Here is a 12,393-nt window from a genome sequence, read left to right as displayed (position 1 = left end):
GGTGAGATTGAGAAGCTTCTCTCCTAATCATGAAGGAGAGTGGATCCTGACAGTGAAAGGACTACAGGATTGAACCAAGACCAACCTCAGACTGGTGGTTGAGGCTGGGAAAACAAGAAGTCACTTGGGTCCCACCACAGTCTTCCCCAGGGGAACATGGATCTGTTTTGAGACAGCTGTCCAGAAGGCCCCCATGGTAACAGAGGCTGTTTTTGCTGACCATCCAGAAATGGAACAACAATATATTATATAGCTTAGCAAACGTTAAGTTAGGAATCGGTAGTACCGGGTCTATGAAACCCTGCTCTGTAAGAGCTCAGTTTTTGCTGTTCTCAAGTGAGAACAGGAGAACTTGCCACCCCTAACTTACCAGAATGCTTCAAGTCAAAAAGAGTTTCTTTGAGTGGGAGTGAGTCAGAAATGAATCCTGACAAGTCAGATTTCACCATTGTTGAGTGGTACAGAGCTCTAGGGGATGCCACCATTTTTAGGGGTTGACAGCGCAGACCTTCCTTGAATTGTGCCACTTACCCACTCACACCTGGGCACCTCTGGGTACCAGGTTCTGTTCTCAGAGCAAGTGATGCTTTTGGGACCAACGATACCATAGCCAGAATCACATTGGACGGTGACATTTTCAGGCTCAACATACTGATTCTTATCCACAGACAACCTTCCATTCACTAATTCTGGTTTCAGACACAGAGCTGTAACGGAAGCATATTTTTAAGAAATCTGTAAATCTATGAAGAAGGACATGACAACAGTCTCAGATAATAAGAATGAACTGTATCTAGTTCTGCTAATTGCTCTATCTTTCTCTTCATTTGAAAGCAATCATATTAGCATTTTATTGAGTATGACTACCTATCAGACTTCTGCTAAGCCCTTTATGTTGCTATCATTTAAGTCTCCTGGCAGCCCTATGAAATGAGCACTGTTACTATTCCTATTTTATCTAAGAGACAGTTGAGATATGTTAAGACACTTGCTCAAGATGGTAACATTTTCATATAATATGACAGCATATTTCTTTTTTTATTATACTTTAAGTTCTGGGATACATGTGCAGAATCTGCAGGTTTGTTACATAGGTATACATGTGCCATGGTGGTTTACTGCACCCATCAACCCGTCATCTACATTAGGTATTTCTCCTAATGCTATCCCTCCCCTTGCGCCCCACCCCCTGACAGGCCCTAGTGTGTGATGTTTCCCTCCCTGTGTCTGTGTGTTCTCACTGTTCAACTCCCATTTATGAGTGAGAATATGTGGTGTTTGGTTTCTGTTCCTGTGTTAGTTTGCTGATAATAATGGTTTCCAGCTTCATCCATGTCCCTGCAAAGGACATAAACTCATTCTTTTTTATGGCTGCATAGTATTCCATGGTGTATATGTGCCATATTTTCTTTATTCAGTCTATCATTGATGCGCATTTGGATTGGTCCCAAGTCTTTGTTATTGTGAATAGTGCTGCAGTAAACATACATGTGCATGTGTCATTATAGTAGAATGATTAATAATCCTTTGAGTATATACCCAGTAATGGGAGTGCTGGGTCAAATGGTATTTTAGTTCTAGATCCTTGAGGAATTGCCACACTGTCTTCCACAATGGTTGAACTAATTTACACTCCCACCAACGGTGTAAAGTGTTCCTATTTCTCCACATCCTCTCCAGCATCTATTGTTTCCACGACAGGATATTTCCAAAAGAAGGTATGTGACCCCAGAATCCCAACAAGGTAACTCTCACTCACAGTCTTGATTGCTGCAAGATTCTATGTATAAAAATTTCCTTCTTGCAGACATTTATGCAGCCAACAGACATATGAAAAAATACTCATCATCACTGGTCATTAGAGAAATGCAAACCAAAACCACAATGAAATGCCATCTCACGCCAGTTAGAAGGGTGATCATTAAAAAGTCAGGAAACAACAGATGCTGGAGAGGTTGTGGAAAAATAGAAATGCTTTTACACTGTTGGTGGAGTGTAAATTAGTTCAACGATGATGGAAGACAGGTGTGGCAATTCCTCAAGGATCTATAACTAGAAATACCATTTGACCCAGCAATCCCACTACCGGGCATACACCCAAAGGATTAGAAATCATTCTATGATAAAGAAACATGCACACATATGCTTACTGCAGCATTATTCACAATAGCAAAGACTTGGAACCAACCCAAATGTCCATCAATGGTAGACTGGACTAAGAAACTGTGGCACATATACACCGTGGAATACTACACAGCCTTAAAAAGGATGAGTTCATGTCCTTTGCAGGGACATAGATGAAGCTGGAAACCATCATTCTTAGCAAGCTATCACAAGATCAGAAAACCAAACATTGCAAGTTCTCATTCATAAGTGGGAGTTGAACAATGAGAACACATGGACACAAGGAGGAGAACATCACACGCTGGGGCCTGTTGGGGGGTGGGGGCTAGGGGAGAGATAACATTAGGAGAAATACCTAATGTAGGTGACGGGTTGATGGGTGCAGCAAACCACCAGGGTATATGTGTACCTATGTAACAAAACTGCATGTTCTGTACATGTAATCCAGAACTTAAAGTATAATAAAAAAAATTTCCTTCTTGCCTATTATTCTCCTGTGTACAAAAGAGAAAATGGTGGCAAATAAATATTGAAGTTTTTGACAGCAAAGTCATGCATGTTGACAGCAAACTTCTATGCATGTAAAGATCAGACCTGATCTCAACTCCTCCTGTCCCCACAATTGCTGCAAACTACGAGTTCCCCTTCACCCTCCCTGGCCCCTCCCACCAACACACACCATCTATATCATAGCAGGTGGTGCCTGCCCTGCACGAGACTCTAATGGAAATAACTGTCACTCACGATGTTTATAATTCACTCAGTGGAGCCTATATTCATACTAGAGCAAGTTTCCATGGAAAGTTTGCCACAGGACACAGGTACACTAAGATAAAATGTGATGCTTTTAGAATATTTCTGGAAATATACAAGAAACCAGGTATGGGCTGCCTCAAGAAGGCTGAATTTTGTGATTGGGAGAAAGAAATGGAGGAGATTAATGCTTGTGTATGCCCTATGTATTTTTGCATTGGGTACCATTTGCATATATTGGTTATTTAATATAAATCAAATCAAATGTCTTCATGCTGCCTCTGACAGGGAAGAAATTTAGCTCTCAGTGCTCTCAGGACAGGTCCACCCACTTAGTCTTGAGCTGAAAAGCAAGCTGGAGTTACCTTTACATTGAGCTGAAAAGCAAGCTGGAGTTACCTTTACATCGAGGGGCTGGAGCTGACCAGCGTGAATTACTGCAGGAGAGTGTCGCCTGTCCAACCAGAACGTAGCCTTTATCACATTCATATATAATCTCTTCTTTGAAAAAACTGTATACACTAGCTTGTTTATAATGCCCATGGGCAATTTTAGGAGGAAAATTGCAATCTTGAGGGAGAGACAGAAAAGTGAGAGAGCGTTAGCTTGTAAAGTGTATCAAGTAGCACATTGCAGACTATGTGTAGTTTGTAGGAGGCATCATTCTGTCCTTCCATCCTCGCTGCCCATAAGAGCATGTAGCCAAACCCAGACATTTGTGCTGCCCTCCTGTACGCCTCAGACTGAGCAACCATAGAAAGACTTGAGTTATAGCCCTTAGGTTTTCCTTCATCTTATTGACAAGTTCACTCAGCTTTCCATTGTTTAGGAACCATTTTGGCATGCAGCCTTAGGTCATATCATACTCATAGTACACTTAGTCACTTTCAGGCTAAATGCAGAGATGTGCATCCGTGAGAAACTGTAAGGATTTTATATCATCCACCATCTCTGAGTCATTGCTTCCCAGTCGATACTGTCCATCCATGCCCCGGCAGAAAATCCTGTGTTTTAAAACGTTATAGAAAAGAGCTCATAGGATAAATGAAAATGGTGACTTGAACATTGAAATAGTCAAGAGGACATGGCAGGTGCAGAGCACCTCTCTGAAAGGGAATACTATCAGGTCTACAAACACTGCATGAGAAAATTAAAAAAAAAAAAAAAGCAGAGCAGCAGGAATGTTGGACAAAGTACTATACCAGTGGACTATGACAGTTATAAGTACTATAATAAGATGCTCCTAGAAGCATGGAAAAGGTGATGGCCCACAATAAATCAGACTGAAATGCTGGGATGGTATAAGAAGGGATTAAATGACTCAGGGAAGTTAACATGCTGGAGTGGACATTTGTGTACAGTGAAAAATGCACCGGGTAGTTATGCCACAAGGGAAGTCCTAGAGGGAACAATATTTACCAAAGCTATAAGGAACTCCCTGAAAAGAGGAGAACCAACATCAAATGCTGGAACTGATGACAAAAAAGGTCATTAATGAAAAAGGTTCACTGATAGCCATAGTAGTCAGAGAGCTGCTCATATGCCTCAGAAGCTAAATAAATGCAACCATTATAATGAATTGCAAGGTCAGAGAGGCAACCAGGGGTGCCTGAGAGTTATGAAGATTAAATCATAGCATTCTTAGGGGTGAAAACAGATGAGCAGCCAACAACAATATACACTTTATTTGTACCATCAAAAGAAATTAAGGATGGATGATCAAGGGACCAAGGCATTTGGCCCAATAAAAAGTCACAATCCTTTGCCCAACATATGAACCTAGGACAGTTTTCCAGCCTGGTAATCATTAATTGAAGATGAAGCCAGTTGCCAGGAGTGAAGATGCTATAAAATCTTGGAAGGTTCGCACAGTAATGAATCTGCCAGTCCTCCAAGAGGACCTATGTTTATTTATGTAGGTCACTGTGCACTGATAAAAGAGGTACAATAATTCAAAAATTATTACACATAGGGCTTGAGTTGACATTGATACCTAGAACCATCATAGCTCTCCTATTTAGTTCAGTTTGTGGTCATTTACATTATCCTTGAAAGTATAGTCAGAATAGACAAAATTGGTAGTTGGCCCAGCCCCTATATTGGGTTCTTGACCTGTGGGGTAAGAGCCATCTTATGCAGGAAGACCAAGTGAAAGCAATTGATACCACCCACCCATTTCACCCTCTCCCCAAGGCAAATAAAGTAAATTTAAAGAAAAAAAACACTACCACAATATCTCCCGGGGTGAGAGAGGAACATGAAAATTAGTGCCGCTCAAATAGCTAAAGACATTGGAGTGGTAATCCCTATTATATTTCCATTAAATTCTTATCTGTCTACTATAAAAATTAGAAGGATTCTGAAGAACTACAGTATACCACTGAAAAAAAAAAAAACCACACATCTTAGTTCCTATTGCAGCCATTGTACCAGATGTGGTATCTTTGCTAGGGCAGATTAATGTGAGTTCAAGTAAATGAGGTCACTGATTCAGCAAAGACCCTTCTTTCCTTTCCTAGCAGAAACAGTTTGCATATACATGGAAGGTGTCAAGAGTGTACATTTGCAGGTTTGTTTTTGGGCTATGATAACCCTCCTGCCCATGTCATAATAGAGTCTGAATATATCTTGACCATCTGGATATCCACAGAACATGACATTGATCCGATATATCAATGGCATCATGTTAATTCCCCCAGATAAGCAAGAGGTATTAGCATGATGATGCTCCAAAGTAAAAAATAAAACAAAAAATAGAGTCAGGTGTTTGCAACATCAATAAAATTTTCAGAGGTCCAAGGTTCAGGGAACACTAAGATATCCCATCCAAACTAAAGTCAAATTATTGCAAATTGCACATCCCACTCTGAAGAATGTAGTACAGCACCTAAATAGGACTTTTCAGATTCTAGAGGCAGCGTAATTCATACTTGAGGATGGTGCTCCAACCCATAGGCTAGGGGGGACAAATGATTGCCAGGTTTGAGTGGGGCCCATGGTAGGAAAGTGCTCAACAGCAGGTCTAGTCTGCAGTGAAATTACCCTGTTGCTTGAGCCTTAGGACCCAGCAGAGCCTAGTGTATTGAAGGTGGTTGTAGTAGGAAAAGATGCAAACATCAACAGGACATTTACACCATAGAACATTGAGATCGTGAAGCAAGGCCATGCACTGCAGTAGAGGACTGTATGCTTTCTGAAATATAACTCTTGGCATGTTACCACGTCCTGATAGAGAAAGCTCCCGACAGTGTGTCATCAAGTGAACATGCAGCCAGAATCACCCATCATGAGCCAAGTCTGTCAGACCCATCAGGTTATAAGGTTAAGCAGGCAACCATTCATTATAAGATGGAAGTAGAGCATCTGGGATTGAGCATGGGCAGGACAAGCTGGCACAGGCAAGCTGCACAAATAGAAAGCCCAATTCCTACCTGTGCCCAGCCACTGTGGCAGGAGTGCCTCTTCTTTAGCTCACAGTTGTGGCTGTAGCAGTTATCCAATATAACCAACTGTCCGGATGGGGAAAACTCTGAGCATGGTTCACAAATATTTTTGGTATTGTAAACCAAAAATAAAATTCTAAGGTCCCCCAACCATCTGAATGGACCCCTCCTCTTGGCCAAGAGCATTCCAGAGTTAACCTGAACATCTTGTTCAGGCCATGATGGAAGAGAGGGTTGGACATTCCCCATTATACCCATCCAACATTAACATCAACACAGATCTTAAATCTAATAAGAAACATTTATGGCTCAGCACGGTGGTTCATGCCTGTAACCCCAGCACTTCAGGAGGCTGAGGTGGGCAGATCACTTCAGGTCAGGAGTTCAATAACTCCTGGCCAACATGGTGAAACCCTGTCTCTACTAAAAATACAAAAATTAGCTGGGCACAGTGGCATGTGCCTGTAATCCCAGCTACTCAGGAGGCTGAGGCAGAAGAATCTCTTGAACCCAGGAGGTGGAGGTTGCCATGAGCTGAGATTGCATCACTGCACTCCAGTCTAGGCAACAGGGTGAAACTCTGTCTCAAAACAAAACAAAGCAAAACAAAACAAATCTCCACAACCTCTTATCATAAACCAGATATTCCTTTCTTCTGGTAATAATTCAACCAATTGCCAATCAGAAAATCTACCTATGATCCAGAAGCCCAGCCCCACTCCCCCTTCCCCGACACCACTTTGAGTTCTCCCACCCTTCCAGATCAAACCAGTGTAAATCTTACATGTATTATGTCTCCCTAAAATGTATTAAAGCAAGCTGTACCCCTACCACCTTGGCCACAGTCATCAGGACCTCCTGAGGCTGTGTCACAGACACATCCTCAACCTTAGCAACATAAATTTTCTAAATTGATTGAGACCTGTCTCAGATATTTTGGGTTCATAGTATGTGTTGTAGAGAAGAGAGAGATAACCTCCATCTCAAATCCCCTTAGCTCTCATGTGGGCTCTTCAGCTGGATCTATAAATCAAATTGGCACTAGGTAGATTAACAAGGGAAAAGCACACAGATTTTATACATACATGGGGATCTTCCCAAGAGGGTAAAGTCTGAAGAAGTGGCCAAAGCAAGATATTTTATACTTTGTAAACAAAGAACAATAAATTTGAGAAGAAATGTCAGGACAAAGGGGATTTGGCTAGGAGCAATAAATTTCTAGGAGAGTCACTAGGAGATGTATAGGGAGGGGCTGTAAAACTAGTGGAAAATAAAAGCTACTTTGGGAATTTTAGTATTCAGGTCCACTGCAGCCCCTAATTCCCAGTCTCTGGTGATAAGGGCTATATAGTTTCTTGCTCTAGAAAGGGTAGAGTACTGCTCCCAGAGGAATCTTTATGGCTTGTGCATGCAAAAAGAGACAAGACAGCTAGCCCTTTCTGAAACTTCAATTTCTCTAATGTTTTCAACTTGAAATATTCAACATTCCAATTCAGCATATTTTGAGATGGCATGTCTTTCACTCCTTTGGTCCTTCACTCCACTCCTAAAATGGAAGCCGCATTACAGCCCAATCAAGGTCAGTCTTGAAAGACAACTTGTAAGGGGTAATCTTCCTGAAAGGAAGTGCTATAGAGGGTACACCTAAAGAAAGTGGCCTAAGGATAGGCTAAATTAGGATTCAGGGCATGGAATGAATGGCTTGTCTGGTCAAGGTCCTACTCCTGTAAGGAGAAAGATTGGAAGATTGGGCACAAAGAGATCTGGGGTGGAGCAAGTAAGTGGACATTTGAGAGTGGGCGGGAAGTGTGAAGATCTTTATTTTGTGTGTTAACACCAGAGTATCCTCAATAGAAAAGGTATTAAACAGCCAAGTAAAAAAAAGTCTCAGCTAGTTGAGGTAAGCTATTCTCTGTTATTGGCCTCATGGGTCCTGGCACAAGAGGAGGAGGAGCAGAGTGGTTGTGGTGGCATGCATGGAAGACAAGCATGGACCCAACAGCATGGGGTCCCACTCACCAAGGCTCATTGTTGTCACTGAATCTCCAACCTGCCAACAACAATGCTAAGTCCCTAGTATGATACCATCACTTGAGGCAACCAAAAAGCCACTTCCTAGCAAGTTGACTACATTGGACCTCTTCTACCGTGAAAGGAAGTGTATTCTAATAGAACTAGACAAATATTGCAGGCATGGATTTGCCTTTCTTCCTTGCAGAACCTCAGTCAGCACGGTCATCTTTAGGGTTACAGAGTGTCTGAACAATTGGCATTGACATAGGATCCACTACATCCAACTAGAAAACCCACTTACAGCAAAGATGATGTGTTGTTGGGACCATACTCACAGAATCCACTACTCAAATCACATACTGCATTACTCAGAACCTGCCGACCTGTGAAAACACCGAATGGCCTATTAAAGGCACAGTTGAAGTGCCAGCTGGGAGGCAATGCTTGACAGTGATGGGACACTGTCTTCCAAAATGCTGTATTTATTTTAAATCATACTGACTTTTATACGGCTCTGGGTCCCCAGTAAAATAAATGCATCAGTCCAGGAACTAGGGGATGGAAGCATGAGCGGCCCCACTGGCCACCACTCTAAGTGACCTACTTGGGAAATTTGTGCTTCACATCTCTGAAGCTCTGGGACCCGCAGGTTTAAAAGGCCTGGTTGGCAAAGTGGGAACATTTCTACAAGTGGGAGATAGGAGTTTTCCTGTTGATTAATAAGCTGCAACTAATGCTTGGTCACTTTGGGCTCCTAATAGGGGTAATGAGCCCTCACCATCGCTAGATAGAGATATCAAACACAAAGGGAGAAGGGTGGAATGTGTTAACACTTGAGCCTTTTTTTTTTTTTTTTTTTTTTGACAAAGTCTTGCTCTGTTGCCCAGGCTGGAATGCAGTGGTGTGATCTTGGCTTACTGCAACTTCCACCTCCTGAGTTCAAGCGATTCTCCTGCCTCAGCCTCTTGAGTAACTGGGACTACAGGCCCACACCACCATACCCGGCTAATTTTTTGTATTTTTAATAGAGATCAAGTTTCGCCATATTGGCCAAGCTAGTCTCGAACTCCTGACTTCAGGTGATCTGCCCACTTCGGCCTCCCAAAGTGCTGGGATTACAGGTGTGAGCCACCATTCCTGGCCCACTTGAGCCTTTTGGAGAAGCAGAAGGAGGCATTTCACACTGGGTGATGGTCTGACTGGAGGGCTCAGAGGCAACAGAAGGCTGCTGTTTGAGGAAGAAGGAAGCAAGCTCAGAAAGGCAGATTCAAATAGATTTTGACAGTTCTTCTTCTGCAGATTGAGACATATGGACCAGAAATAAGGGGAGAAAGAGAATAATACAAAGAAACAAAACGCAGTACTTGAAAAGTCCAGCTTACATATTACATGCTGTCTATTTCACTGATTCAGAAAAGAGGAAACTGAGGTGACCAAAAGAAAGGGAACACACAATGAGGAGGAAGGAGAAAGTTGGACCCATTCCAAGAATCATGCAAGGTATATGAATTTTTTTACCTAATTTTAAACCTTCTCTTAACAATCTCCATCACACTCATATGAAGAAACTCCCAGAATAAGATAATTCTATGAACTCTTACTGTCTCCACATGATGGTGTTCGGGGACTCCATGTGCCATCTGCTTGGCATGTAGCTGAAAATCTTCTGATCCCATGACACGAAAATGAAATCTCATCTCCATAGAAATAAACACAGTGATTGGCAGGACGATTTTTCCTGTGTTGAGTGATTTGAGCACTATCTAGCTTTGGTTCAGGGCAACATAACGCTGAAAAATAAAACGTGAGGTGCATGGTTAGTAAAATCACCATGAGGAAGCTTCCATGGCTAACAACCCCATTTCCATCTTTGGAAGATCTCACCACTGAAGAGAGATTGGGAAAACAGAAAAGGAGACTCAGGACACTCCAAGTCTGCTCTTTTCTCCCTTATTTGCTAAAGTCCTCTAATCCAACTAAGCATTTCATTAGGAGGCTCCAAAATGAAAACCTATATGAAAAGCCAGGTGTGGTAGCTTATGCCTATAAACCCAGTGCTTTGGGAGTTCAAGATGGGAGAATTGCTTGAGCCCAGGAGTTTGAGACCGGGCCACAGAGTGAGACCCTGTCTCCAAAAAATTAAAAAAATTAAAAAAAATTTTTAACCAATAGGAAAATGTAAATTTTCAAAATTATTCAAGAGCAATGACAAACAACATCCATTTACTTATGGCTTCATTATTAAACTCTCTATTAACTTACACTTCTCAAGTCACAAAGAAGAAAGTTTTCAAAAGTTTATATCCACCTAACAGCTAAAGCATACGAATAAATTTAAATTATTGCTTATTTCAAGGATTTTTCTTTTTTGATGCAAAATTTAAGAGAAATAGCTATTTAAATGGCAAGATCTTGCTTTATCACTCAGGCTGGAGTACAGTGGCACAATTATGGCTCACTACAGTCTCAAACTCCTGGGCTCAAACAATTCTCCCACCTCACCCTCCTGAGTAGCTGGGACTACAGGTGTGTGCCACCACACCCACTAAGTTTTTTATTTTTTGGTAGACAAGGGGTCTCACTATGTTACCCAGGCTGGTCTCAAACTCCTGGCCTCAAGTGCTCCCCTCACCTCAGCTTCCCAAAGTTCTGGGGTCACAAATGTGAGCCATGACGCCTGGCCAAATTCTTTAATTTTTTAATATAGTAAGAGCTGCTATAGGGACACAATTTTTTTATTCATTAGTAGCAATACTTCAAGAAAAATCTTGCTATTGTCTGATGTAAGAGAAAACATCAAAACAGAATAAAACATTATATTCTCCATGTCAGTAACTCAACCAGTATTAAAATGGGGTCTTTTGGACATACTCAAACATTTCCAGTGCTCATTTGTTTAGGAATTATAATAAAAATACTCAGCAATCATATGGTTTGGATATTATAACAACAATAATATTTATGAAATGCTTTACAGTATAGAAAATACTTTTAAATATGTAAGTCATGAGTCTAAATTCACATTTGATCAGGTTTCATAACTTGGATAAATACTACTTCACTTCTGCTTTTAAAATTGTTAAAAATATTCTTTATTAAATAATTAAATCAATAAGACCATAGTGGGTCAAATAAATGTAACCAACTGGGTCCTGCTCTGTCATCCAGGCTGGAATGTAGTGGCATGACCTCGGCTCACTGCAGCCTTGGCCTCTTAGCCTCAAGTTATCCTCCTACCTCAGTGTCCTGAGTAGCTGGGATTACAGGCATGTGCCACCACATCCAGCTAATTTTTTAAATTATGTGTAGAGACAAGGGTCTCACTATATTGCCCAGGCTGGTCTCAAACTCGTGAGCTCAAGCAATCCTCCCGCCTCAGCCTCCCAAAGTACTGGGATTATAGGTATGAGCCACCGCACCTGGCCTAAACACAACTATAAAGGAGGTTTTTAAACATTTATAAGCAGTATTTTTTGTTATTTAAGTAATGGCAATAAGTTAATTATTAAGTATATTTTTAATTCAGTCCTTTCATTAAAATATTTTATTCTATTTCCCCAAAATGAGTCTGAATAACTGCAATTAAACTTTGTTAAGCCTTAATACGAAATAAATAATCTTCTGACAGGTTGATCTAAACTACCACTTTTTGTTATTTATGCATTTCACACATTGTTCAAATTCTGCCATGCAGCATAAAATTCCCTGTATTCTTGGCCTCAGTTACTTCACCTCTAAAGTGGCAAGATTCTGATAGATGGGTAGAAGAAAGCATTTTCTTCCTCTGTTGTCTGTTCCACCAAGGCTCATAAAATAGTATCCACCTGTCCTTCAGTCCCTCACTCATTCCCACAAATAAAAGAGGTGCATCTCCTACCAGAGAAACTGGAGAAAGTCTCCTTTATATCCTTCCAAAGTGAGAATACTGAGTCACGAGTCAGGACTTGTCTTCTAGAGGCAGATCAGGAGTCCTGCCATCTCATGACTCAAGAGGAATGAGACACAAGTCACCTTGCAGCTAGTTACATTCATGACTGTTTCACAAACTTGTCTTCTGCCA

The 12,393-nt window shown here is 41.3% G+C and overlaps 1 protein-coding gene across 3 annotated transcripts in view; it reads right to left on the bottom strand.

Moving 5' to 3' along the window:
- The window catches only part of LOC105484869 (complement component 4 binding protein alpha), a 40,356-nt gene that overhangs the window by 324 nt on the left and 27,639 nt on the right, over nt 1–12,393 (bottom strand). For all 3 annotated transcript variants that reach the window (XM_011746941.3, XM_011746940.3, XM_011746942.3), the window contains exons 9-11: nt 9,935–10,123; nt 3,277–3,447; nt 532–707 (exon numbers count right to left, since the gene is read on the bottom strand). In XM_011746941.3, the coding sequence (XP_011745243.2) occupies nt 532–707; nt 3,277–3,447; nt 9,935–10,123 (536 nt within the window). The remainder of the gene's footprint in view (nt 1–531; nt 708–3,276; nt 3,448–9,934; nt 10,124–12,393) is intronic.

This window comes from Macaca nemestrina, chromosome 1, assembly GCF_043159975.1.
Source record: "Macaca nemestrina isolate mMacNem1 chromosome 1, mMacNem.hap1, whole genome shotgun sequence".
Classification (NCBI taxonomy): domain Eukaryota; kingdom Metazoa; phylum Chordata; class Mammalia; order Primates; family Cercopithecidae; genus Macaca; species Macaca nemestrina.
The sequence above is the reverse complement of the archived record's forward strand: the minus strand, read 5'-3'. Positions and strand labels throughout refer to the sequence as shown.